The sequence below is a fragment of the Dendrobates tinctorius genome, unplaced genomic scaffold (genome assembly GCF_039654945.1).
Source record: "Dendrobates tinctorius isolate UK_male_01 unplaced genomic scaffold, ASM3965494v1 ptg000006l, whole genome shotgun sequence".
NCBI classification, from domain to species: domain Eukaryota; kingdom Metazoa; phylum Chordata; class Amphibia; order Anura; family Dendrobatidae; genus Dendrobates; species Dendrobates tinctorius.
In genome coordinates, this window is record NW_027361674.1 from 12,116,116 (window position 1) to 12,128,532 (window position 12,417).

At 47.9% G+C, this 12,417-nt stretch overlaps 1 protein-coding gene across 3 annotated transcripts in view; it reads right to left on the reverse strand.

Moving 5' to 3' along the window:
- Positions 1–12,417, reverse strand: part of PPP1R36 (protein phosphatase 1 regulatory subunit 36) — a 63,633-nt gene extending 51,216 nt beyond the window's left edge. For all 3 annotated transcript variants that reach the window (XR_012231286.1, XM_073570681.1, XM_073570671.1), the window contains exons 1-2: positions 12,362–12,417; positions 8,368–8,432 (exon numbers count right to left, since the gene is read on the reverse strand). Coding sequence is in view for 2 of the 3 variants with exons in the window: in XM_073570681.1 (XP_073426782.1) it covers positions 8,368–8,432; positions 12,362–12,370 (74 nt within the window). In the remaining variant the exon portion in view is untranslated. The remainder of the gene's footprint in view (positions 1–8,367; positions 8,433–12,361) is intronic.

Genomic DNA, 12,417 nt, shown 5'->3' on the forward strand with positions numbered 1-12,417 from the left:
ACACTCCACTACTAATGCTGCTCCAGCTCATTTAATGTTCAGCAGAACCCTGCGTATACGTCTCCCTGATGTGACCAGCCATCCCCGACCGAGTGACTCCTCAGTGAGATCCACAGATTTCTCCAACAAACAAGCCATGAAACGTTATGCAGACAGAAGGCGAAGGACACAGTCAAGTGCCATCGAAAGAGGGGATGTCGTGGTGGTACGTCAAAGACCAACCAGCAAGACCTCACCTGTATATGGTCCTGCAAAATATTATGTTACTAAAAGGAAAGGCAGCATGATCACAGCTGAACGAGATGGACACTCCATAACGCGAAATTCTTCATATTTTAAAGTCATACCGCAGAATGATGACAATGAACTCTCTTTGGTGGAAGATTTGATATCCGATGGTGGAGAGGACCAACAAGAGGTAGCTGGTCCATCAATAATGAACCCTCTCAATGAGCCCAGACGTTATCCTACACGAGTGAGAAGCGCTCCATCGAGGCTTATTGAAGAAGTGTAATTACAGTTTTGTTTTTTTGTTTTTTTTGTTGGTTTCTCTGGCTTTGGAATTGAACAAATAAGACAAAACGGACATATGATTTCTTTGGACGTTTTCATGTTGTTGCATTTATCAGTAATATGGTTTATTTATAGAAAAAAAAAAAAAGAGGGGATGATGTAATGTATAATAATTAGATCTGTCTCTTTAAGCAAGCCAGACTTATGGGACTTGGGGGGTGGAGACAAGAGGGATGAGAAGGGAAGTTTCAGTTTCACTTCTGTGTAGCATGGGAATGCAACTGTTATGCTGTGTGCTGGAGGACGAAGAATAAAACATATCTAAAGTTTAATACCTTGAATTCTTCATAACGTGTGGATATTACAGGTTCTACTCCTTCATTGGAGTCCAGCTGTGTGTAATTAAACTGTGTGGTGCAGTGACCACTATGTCCGCTAAGGGGCGCTGTGTGGGTGTCCCAGGACGGGCCTACAGTCATATCCATTGTGGTAATGGGTATAGGATGCTGAAGGATCGTTATGTATCTCAAGGTAGGTGGCCTTGAGATGAAGGCTTGCTTATGTGCTGATCAGCAGAGGCACTGCTGAACTGTTGTTACACTGTGTCAGCGAGAGCTATCTACAAATCCACCCAGGGGTGTGTTTAAGAGTGTCATAATAAAGTATATGTGTATGAATGCTTGAAGGACCTGTGATGAGGTCATAGCCATGTGACTTGGGGGGCGTGGCTACGGACCATATAAGGTAACCAGAGTAGGTCACATGAGAGAGAGCGCATGGATCTGATTAAGCCATGTGGAAGGTCCCGGCAGGCCTGTGCTGAAGGTGTGCTACAGTCCTGAAGACCACGTGCTGAGGCTGCTGACCCGGGGAGGCCTATGTATATTTGCTGTATGTGAGGACGGATAAGCCTCCTGTGTTTGCTGAGGCTCCAGGACTGAGCCTGAAATCATGGACACTTATACTTGCTTTCGCATGAGCTAAAGGCTATTCCTTATGTTATGTGCTGGTTTATGGGTTATGGAGCAATAAACCCTATGAACTTTTAAAGGAATGTGCCTCCTGGTTGTCTCCCGTCGCACCTAAGCGAGTTGAATCCCTACAATTGGTGACAGACTGCGGGCAGCGGTTCCAAGAAGCACATGTTGCCATACTGGCGACTATGAGCCAGGAGAGCAGATGGTCTGGAAAATTGTGAGTAATACTGACCGAGATCAGAGAAAGTGACTGTATTGATATTTGTGGGATACCTCTGAGGAGAAGAGGCGTCCAGGAACCTATGTGGCTGACACCAGCAGGTAACGGACAGGAATCCGTGTTCCACTGACCAGGGTCAGTGAGAGACTGTGTACCTGGAGGGGTCAGTGATCAAGGTCCTTGAGGGTCAGTGTTGGGAGGTTCTGGGAGAAGAATTGGATCCCTGGAACACGTGATATGACCCTGGACCTGGTGAGGTATGAGTGTTGGGCAGTCTCAGGAGGCGATGATGTCCTGAAGAGCACCCGCTGAGACCCTGGACCTGGTGAGGCCAGTGTGTTGGGAAACCCTGGGAGGAGGGTCGGCTCCCTGAATAGCACCCGGTGCGCCCTGTGTGTTGGACGGTCTCAGGCGGAGACGGTACGTCCTGAATAGCACACAGACAGGACACGTGAGTTTTTTGTGGTGTGTTTTTTTTTTCTTCTTTTCTCAACTCAGCCTGCGGTGGCTCAGTGGGAGTCAAGAAGGTGACAAGCGGCTTCCTGTAACTCGGCGGGGTTACGAAGGGGACAAGCAGCTTCCGGTAACTCAGCGGGGTTACGAAGGGGGCAAGCGGCTTCCTGTATCTCGGTGGGGTTACGAAGAGGACACCAGCAGCTGTGTGTGAACAGCAACCGGTGGTGCTGGTGGTTTGTGACAGCAGACGCTGTGGCAGTGCCAGAAGGAACTGGTGTGGTGTGGTGCTTAAAGGGCCAGTACCAGCCCAGAAAGACAAACTGTACTGTGTGAACTGTGGCATAAGGAGTTCTGCAGAACGGACATGGGGAAATCCTGAAAGGGGGCGGTGGCTCAAATCGGGGTGGTGGCCCAGAAAGTGGTGGAGTCCCAGAAAGGGGGCGGTGGCCCAAATTGGGGTGGTGGCCCAGAAAGGGGTGGAGTCCCAGAAGGGGGAGGTCACCCAAATCAGGGTGGTAGCCCAAAAGGGTGTGGAGTCCCAAATGGGGCGGTGACCCAAATTGGAGTTGTAACCCAAAAGGGGGTGGAGTCCCAAAAGGGGGCGGTGACCCAAATTGCGGTGGTAGCCCCAAAGGGGTGGAGTCCCAGGAGGGGCAGCGACCCAAATTGGGGTGGTTCAGGAAATGGCAGCACTGGTTGCCTCAGTGGGTATGTCTGGGGAACCGCAGTGTGTGTGTATGAGTTTTGAGGAGTGTGGCATGTATTTTCCTGATAACAATGGGCCACAGGTGTGTACCGTGATGCTGCACCGGGAAGGAGTCCCTGGTAGGCTGGACTCAAAGAGTCAGGTGACTCTGACAGGAACTCCTCTCGTTTTATCTCTGACCGAGAAAAACGTCAGGGTTCGCTGCGACCATGGGGTCATTGTGAATTAGACGGTGGACAGAGTTATGATTGAGATGACAAAGGGGAAGTGTCAAGGTGGTAGTATGCCACCAAACTTAGGGCATACCTTTGAGAGGGGCCGAGACTTTGTCGTGTTTGATGACGTATGGTCGGGCAATGAAGACGTTTCGACTGTGGGGCCAGCGGACACTGAGACGGTGACGCCTCCTAAAGTGGACAGGTCAGAGGTAGAACCGACCGGAAGAAAAGGTACATCTGCCCAATTTACGGACCTGATGTCTCGTGACATGACGGGTGGTGGTCTGGGAGATGAGACTGACGGTACTGACCTAGTGGTACCCTTTGACGATATAATTAAAGAGGTAGTGGTGAGACACGTGCTGGCCAAAAGAGAACAAGATCGTGAGATACAGCTGATAAAGGAGACAGTGGAAGGACATCTCAAACGGGAAAGAGTCCTAAGGCAAGCATCTGAGCACAGAGTGGATGAGCTGGAGAAGGAAGTCTCTGAGCTCAGAGGTCACCTGTCAGCGTATCAAACTATGAAAAAAGCTATAGTGAAGGATATGGAGGTCCTCAGAGAGGCCCAAGAGAAGCATCAACAGGAGATTCTCCAGAGAGAGGATGAGCGTCGCTACCTGGCTGTGGAGCGGGATAAAGTTCTGCAAGAACTCAGAGGAGTAGTAAAAGGTCTTCTGCGGGAGAAGAGCTGGGACGAAGATGTACAGCGGCCGGGCCCAAGAGATAACAAGGCAGAACTGCCAAAGCCCATCTTGGAAAAGGGTCCTGAAGACTGTAAATCTCAGGAAGATGGTGAGCCAAGAGCTGCACAAGACAGTCACCCTATCGTGGCAGATATCTTGAGGGAAGTGTCCGTGGTAAACCCAAAGCCATCTGTCCAGGATGAGAGCAAGTCCACGACCTTCAAGTGCATAATGGAGGTACCTGAAGACGTGCGAGAAGCATGTGCCAGCGAGGGTGTGCATGAGACCTTTAAAAAGGCAGTAAAGGCCTATAGTGTGAACTGGGCACCAGAGACAGACCAGTTGGTGATACTGGCAGAAACGGAAGACACAGAGAGAAGGGTGGCTGTCCTGAAGGAGATGCACCTACAATGTCTCCGCGCAAAACAGATGCTCGTGGTGCGTAATAGGAAAGCCGCTCGACGTCTGGAGCTTGCGAGAGAGGCTCAAAGTCAGCTGGGCTTTGTGGAAGACATAATTCCGTTACCCAGAAATCTGGTGGGGAAAGTCGTTGGTAGACTTGGAAAGGTGATGCAGGAGATGGTGCATGGATCCGGTGTGAAGAGAGTGAGGATCTCACCTGCTGGTGAAATCCAAGTCGCTGTTGAAGATAACATGGTTCCTGTCATTGTGGTTGGTTCGGTGGAAAGCATTGGGAACCTCCGCATGCTCCTGGAATATCGGGTAGCGTACCTGAAGGAGATAGAGCAGCTAACACAGGACCAACTGAAAATGAATAAGCAGATACAGAATGTCATGTGGCATCCACCTCCAACCCAAGGTGTAAGGGCCCGAAAGGATCCTCCAAATAATGAAAGGACTGGTAGTCGAAGACAAGAACGTCGAGAGTCCGCAAGTGGCAGTTCTAATCTTAGTAGCATAGGCACGAGACCCGGTGGTGGATGTAGCGACAGAGGGTCAGACTCAGACCAGCCAGTTAGCCTAAATGGACGTGGGACTCATGACCGTACGAACCGGGAGAGCCGGTCAGTGACAGAAAGGTCGGGTGACGGAGCGCACTGCAGACAGGTGGAGACTAAAGAGTGTCTGGTCACGCTGACGGACTTTGACGGGAAGGCCAAAGCCCAAGCCAGAGATACTGACCGCTGGGGGCAGGGGAGGCCTAGCGTAAATATGATGCAGTATGACTACCGAAACAGACGGAGATGGTCCTCTCGACTTGTGGGGCAAGGTTACATGGGTGCCCGGTCTCGAGATCCCTGGGTGATGTCATGTGTTAAACCCCACAAGTTTGAACAGAGGGGGAGGTATGTGGTGCAGTGACCACTATGTCCACTAGGGGGCGCTGTGTGGGTGTCCCAGGACGGGCCTACAGTCATATCCATTGTGGTAATGGGTATAGGATGCTGAAGGATCGTTATGTATCTCAAGGTAGGTTGCCTTGAGATGAAGGCTTGCTTATGTGCTGATCAGCAGAGGCACTGCTGAACTGTTGTTACACTGTGTCAGCGAGAGCTATCTACAATCCACCCAGGGGTGTGTTTAAGAGTGTCATAATAAAGTATATGTGTATGAATGTTTGAAGGACCTGTGATGAGGTCATTGCCATGTGACCCGGGGGCGTGGCTACGGACCTTATAAGGTAACCAGAGTAGGTCACATGACAGAGAGCGCATGGATCTGAATAAGCCATGTGGAAGGTCCCGGCAGGCCTAGGTGGATGAAGGTGTGCTACCGTCCTGAAGACCACGTGCTGAGGCTGCTGACCCGGGGAGGCCTATGTATATTGGCTGTATGTGAGGACAGAAAAGCCTCCTGTGTTTGCTGAGGCTCCAGGACTGAGCCTGAAATCATGGACACTTATACTTGCTTTCGCATGAGCTAAAGGCTATTCCTTATGTTATGTGCTGGTTTATGGGTTATGGAGCAATAAACCCTATGAACTTTTAAAGGAACGTGCCTCCTGGTTTGTGTCCCGTCGCACCTAAGCGAGTTGAATCCCTACAACTGATAGAGCTTGATTTGTAAAGGAACACACCTATCTATATAAGACCTCACAGCTCACAGTGCATGTCAGACCAAATGAGAATCATGAGGTCAAAGGAACTGGCCAAGGAGCTCAGAGACAGAATTGTGGCAAGGCACACATCTGGTCAAGGTTACAAAAGAATGTCTGCAGTTCTCAAGGTTACTAAGAGCACAGAGGCCTCCATAATTCTTAAATGGAAGAAGTTTGGAACCACCAGAAGTCTTCCTAGACCTGGCCGTCCAGCCAAACTGAGCAATCGTGGTAGAAGAGCCTCGGTGAGAGAGGTAAAGAAGAACCCCAAGATCACTGTGTATGAGCACCAGAGATGCAGTAGGGAAATGGGAGAAAGTTCCACAAAGTCAACTATCACTTCATCCCTCCACCAATCGGGCCTCTATGGCAGAGTGGCCTGACAGAAGCCTCTCCTCAGTGCCAGACATAAAGCCCGCACAGAGATTGCTAAAAAAAACACATGAAGGACTCCCAGACTATGAGAAATAAGATTCTTTGGTCTGATGTGACGAAGATAGAACTTTTCGGTGATAACACTAAGCGGTATGTGTGGAAAAAACCAGGCACTGCTCATCACCTGCCCAATAAAATCCCAACAGTGAAACATGGTGGTGGCAGCATCATGCTATGGGGGTGTTTTTCAGCTGCAGGGACAGGACGATGGTTGCAACTGAAGGAAACATGAATGCGGCCAAGTACAGAGATATGCTGGAAGAAAACCTCTTCCAGAGTGCTCTGTACCTCAGACTTGGCCGAAGGTTCACCTTCCAACAAGATAATGACCCTAAGCACACAGCTAAAATAACAAAGGAGTGGCTTCAGAACAACTCTGTGACCATGCTTGACTGGCCCAGCCAGAGCCCTGACCTAAACCCAATTGAGCATCTCTGGAGAGACCTGAAAATGGCTGTCCACCAACGCTCACCATCCAACCTGACGGAACTGGAGAGGATCTGCAAGGAAGAATGGCAGAGGATCCCCAAATCCAGGTGTTAAAAACTTGCTCCATCATTCCCAAGAAGACTCATGACTGTACAAGTACTAGCTCAAAAGGGTGCTTCTACTCAATACTGAGCAAAGGGTCTGAATACTCATGACCATGTGATATTTTAGTTTTTCTTTTTTCATAAATTTGCAAAAATTTCTACATTTATGTTTTTTTTTCAGTCAAGATGGGGTGCAGAGTGTAAATTAATGAGAAAAAAATGAACTTTTTTGAATTTAGCAAATGGCTGCAATGAAGCAAAGAGTGAAAAATTGTACCCCTTAACGACCACCGATACGCCTTTTAACAGCGTCAGTTAAGGGTACTTAAACCACAGCGCCTCTTTTTAACGGCGCTGAGGTTTAAGTGTATAGAGCCCCCCAGTGTCGGAATTTCTCCAGGGTCTTTGCTACAGGGGGTAGCTGAGACACCAGAGAACATGATTCGGGTCGTTTTTACCAATCCTGGTGTTGCGATCGCAGTTATTAACGGTATACCGGCGACCGCAAAAAAAAAATAAATCAGATTTTCCATTTAATTTATCTCTCCTCTGATGTGATCGCACATCAGAGGAGAGAGAAATAGTGTCCCCCAGTCCCCCAATGGCCCCCCTAGTACCTCTGGAGTCCCTGTATCCCCCCGTGATGTCCCCCGGGCTGCCGGCATCTTCTTCTGGGAGAAAATGGCGGGCACATGCGCAGTGCATTGATTCCAGACAATTTTGTGTTCAAAAAGTGAAATGGTGCTCCCTCCCTTCTGAGCCCTGCCATGCACCAAACAGTGGTTTACCCCCGCATATGGGATATCAGCATACTCAGGACAAATTGCACAACAACTTTCGGGGTCTAATTTCTCCTGTTACCCTTGGGAAAATAAAAATTTGGTGGTGAAAAATCATTTTTGTGGAAAAAATATGATTTTTAATTTTCACGGATCTACGTTATATACTTCTGTGTGGGCTGGAGGAAGGCAGCGGTGGCCGCTGGTCGACGCGGGGCAGCGGTTCTCGGACGGTCGTCTCTGCGCCGTCCCACTGATGTCCAGGGGGAGTATCTCTCCTGTCTCTGGCCTCCTTCCTGGCTCTGGTAAGTCGCTCTGGCTCTCAGTCGCTCCCACGATTTCCTGCTCCTTCTGTCTCGTTCTGCTGACTCACTGTGACTCGCGTTCCCCGCCCCTTTTATATTGGCTCCTCCCCCAGCCCATCTGTCAGTCTCCACGGTCCGTCCCTGAACTCTGTCCCCCGTAAACAGCTTCCCCCAGAACCCAGGTGACGGTCCCCTTGGTTCCGACCTGGACACTCGGCGGGGATCCTCTCTCCCACAGACATATCTGCTGAACCTGTGTACCAGCCATATGTAGCTGTAGGATTATTATGAATGGTGCAGGTTTACTTCTTGCATCCAGTTGTAACTGACTGTACTTTAGCAATTATTTTATCGTAACACAGTGGCCTGATACATCCCAACACAGGACTAACGTATTCCCTGCACATTCGTTCTAGATCTGATACTCGATCCTGGCAGGAACGTTCCTTTCCATAAAATAAATGTGTAAAAAAAATGTACCTTGTAAATTCAAGTGTTTTCGTTTCCTCTTTCCAGTACCATTTTCCTGGAGGAACGTTTGCCGTCTGTGAGTAAAATAATGGAGAAAGATAGTATCTAGATTTTAATTGTTCACATGGTACAGATTGTAGGCAACTGAGGACATTTTCTGCAGCTTTTTCGTTAAAACGGAGAATAAGTAAAATGCAAATGTGGTGCCCTTCAGGGTTCAGTCGCCACAGAGGTACTGCACCTCATCCAGAGGTGTGGTACTCCGCTCTCAGGTAAGGAGGGGGCACTACCCAGAACCCAGACACTTGCATCCAACACCAGACCGCTCCAGGCCAGGGAGGGACTAGGCAGAGGGTGTGGGTGGAGAAAGCAGCAAGGGGAGAGCTGAAGGAAGTGACAGTGAAAGTGAGTGAGTTGGAGCTGGGGACTTGAGCAGTGAGGAGCTCATCTTTAGACCAGAAGACAGTAGAAAGAGAGAAAGGAAAGAAAGAAGAAACAGAAAGATAAGGTTCTGTGGAAGAGAGGAAGAAGGGGTCCTAGGGGCACGGGTAGTTAGGAATCCACCCGTGAGGCCCGTATCCTTGACGACCGTAGTCGGGTGGAGGAACCAGGTCACAGTAGAGGACCGGCCCCAGACTAGTTGAGAAACTAAGGACTCAGCTAGCTAACCAGAGGTTGCAGTATCTGCATGTGCTGCAGCCACATCCATACACATTCGCTGAAAAGGCAGCCGGATAGGATCAAGGGGACATAGAGCACGTCGCCTGACAGGATCTGGGGCTGCTGGCTTGGGACACTGTGTGTAAAGGCGCAGGTCAGGAGATGTTTGAGCTAGCGCAGTGAGACGGCAAGGGAAGGAACACCTGAAGGGGGTTCTGACGCGGTGTACCCCAATTTACCTGAGAGCTGGCTGGACCACCGACCAGGAGGACACAGCACCATGGCTGGGGATTGTAACTGGAAGAACTGTGAGTAAAAGTGTGAAGACTGCACTCCACTGTGTCCTCTGACTTATTTACAGAGTCACCTACAGACTCACGAATCATCCCCATCTTTATTCCCTAAAATCATCATCTTCTTTATTTTCATTGCATGACTAGGGCTACGGACCAGGTCACTGCTTCCGTGACATCCCCTTTAAGAACTGACCGGCCCGTTATCGAGTAACCCCGACCCTAGGAGGCGCTGCACAAATATTAGTAGGTCTTTCTCCTGTGCTAGATTTTCCCATCTTTTTTGGGGAGTTCAGCTCCTGGCAGAAATTGTAATAGTGTGTTGCAGCATGAATCATAGGCTGGCTGTGCAGTTGCAGCATGAATCAGTGGCTGGCTGTGCGGTTGCAGAATGAATCAGAGGCTGACTGCACAGTTGCAGCATGAATTAGTGGCTGGCTGTGCAGTTGCAGCATGAATCAGAGGCTGGCTGCATATTTGCAGCATGAATCAGAGGCTGGCTGCGCTGTTGCAGCATGAATCAGAGGCTGGCTGTGCAGTTGCAGCATAAATCAGAGGCTGACTGCGCAGTTGCAGCATGAATCAGAGGCTGATTGTGCAGTTGCAGCGTGAATCATAGGCTGACTGCGCAGTTGCAGCATATGCAGTTACAGCATGAATCAGAGGCTGGCTTTGCAGTTGCAGCATGAATCAGAGGCTGGCTATGCAGTTGCAGTATAAATATTGGGTTGGCTGTGCCGTTGCAGAATGAATAAGAGGTTGGCTGTGTGGTTGCAGAATGAATCAGAGGCTGGCTGCGCAGTTGCAGAATGAATCAGAGGCTGGCTGCGCAGTTGCAGAATGAATCAGGCTGGCTGTGTGGTTGCAGCATGAATCAGAGGCTGGCTGTGTGATTGCAGCATAAATCAGAGGCTGGCTGTGTGATTGCAGCATGAATCAAAGCCTGGTTGCACAGTTTCAGTATGAATCAAAGACACAATTAATTATAGACACACCTGTGGATGTATTTTAAATGCACACTTGAAACACACTGCTTCTTTGTGTAGCACCATGGGAAAGTCTCAAGAAATCAGCCAAAGAGACTTGCACAAGTCTGGCTCATCCTTGGGCACAATGTCAGGATACCTGAACGTGCCTCATTCTTCTGTACAAACAATTATACACAAGAAGAAACAAGATGGGAATGTCCAGCCATCATACCGCTCAGGAAGGAGACGAGTTCTGTGTCCCAGAGATGAACGTACTTTGGTCCGACATGTGCATATCAACTCAAGGACAAAAGCAAAAGACCTTGTGAAGATGAAGGTGAAAGCTGGTAATATTGTGTCAATATCCACAGTGAAACAAATACTGTATCAACATGGGCTGAAAGGCCACTCTGCCATGAAGAAGCCATTACTCCAAAAGAAACATAAAAAAGCCAGAATAATGTTTGCAAAGGCACACAGGAACAAAGAACTTAATTTTTGGACACAAGTCCTGTGGTCTGATGAAACTAAAATTTAACCTTTTGGCCATAATGACCATCGTTACGATTGGAGGAAAAAGGGAGAAGCTTGGAAGCCTAAGAACACCATCCCAACTGTAAAACACAGGGGTGTCAGCATCATGTTGTGGGGCTGTTTTGCTGCAGAAAGGACTAGTGCACTTCACAAAATAGATGGCATCATGAGAAAAGAAGACTGTGTGGCATTACTGAAGCAACATCTCAAGATATCAGTCGGGAAGTTAAAGCTTGGGTGGAAATGGATCTTCCAAATGGACAATGACCTGAAGCATACTGCCAAAACGGTATCAAAGTGGCTTAAGGATAACAAAGTCAATGTTTAGGAGCGGCAATCACAAAGCCCTGATCTCAATATAGGATATATCATTGAACAACTGTGATGGTGCACAAGTAGGTTCCCAGGCCCAAGGTATAGTAACATAAAACTTGCACTCAACTTAACTTAGAATTCCATTGATAATTTTAATGCAGTCTGTCAAAGTAACAAGAGAGGTTTCGGTCCCATACGGACCTTCGTCAGTCCGACTGCTTTTAAGAAACAAATTTGAGAGAATTAGATGTAGTATACGCCTGTATATTAGGAGGACAAATAAGGGCTGAAAATGCCCGGTTGGTGAAGATAGATTGGTAGCTGAGCGCGTCCTTCCTACACCAACGCGGTATCCACCGATAGTCAGGACCTAACTTCGGTCCCACACGGACTGACTAAAACCCTGATCTCAGTCCTGTTGAAAATTTATGGGCAAAGCTGAAAAGGCCGGTGGGAGCAAGGCGACCTACAAACCTGGATCAGTTACACCAGTTTTGTCAGGAGGACAGGGCCCAAATTCTGACCAACTATTGTGAGAAGCTTGTGGAAGGATATCCCAAATGTCTGACCCAAGTCATTCAGTTTAAGAGAAATGGTACCAAATACTAATGAAATGTATGTAAACTTTTGACCTTGTAGTAAGTAATAAAAATGCCTTAAAACATTCTCTGTCTCTCATTATACTGGCATTGGCAAATATTAATAATTATGGTAATCCTAATTGACCTAAAATGGAAAGGTTTATTCTGATTTCATGTCAGATATTGAGAACAATATGCAGATGTGTCTTTTTATATATATAGTGGATGGAAACTTCTAGTTTCAAGTGTATAAACATAGTAAATGACCTTACAGCTGGCAGGTTCACAATCACATTTGGAACATAATCTTCAATTTATTGCTTGCAGATATTATGCAATTTTTTTTATCTTTGTAAATATAAACTAGTGGGTAACATTATATTATAATGTTATATGTAAATCTTAAATATTTGAAGATTATGTTACATATTTGCCAGCTGTAAGATCATTTACTAGGTGAGCTGCGCAGTGGACGAGTGCCAGGTATAGCTACATTGTATTCATACCACAATAAATACACAGGATTGCATAAATAGTAGCAGGATATTTAATCACATTAGATTTTATTGTCAAAATGTACCAAAAAAGTGAATTGTAGTTACAGGCGAGGTCGGTGTGTCTCCAGGGATGTCTGGAGGGTTAGATGCCTTACCTGCTCCATGGACGGTCACCAGACCGGACTGTGATCAGTGTTTGTCTGCGCTCCTG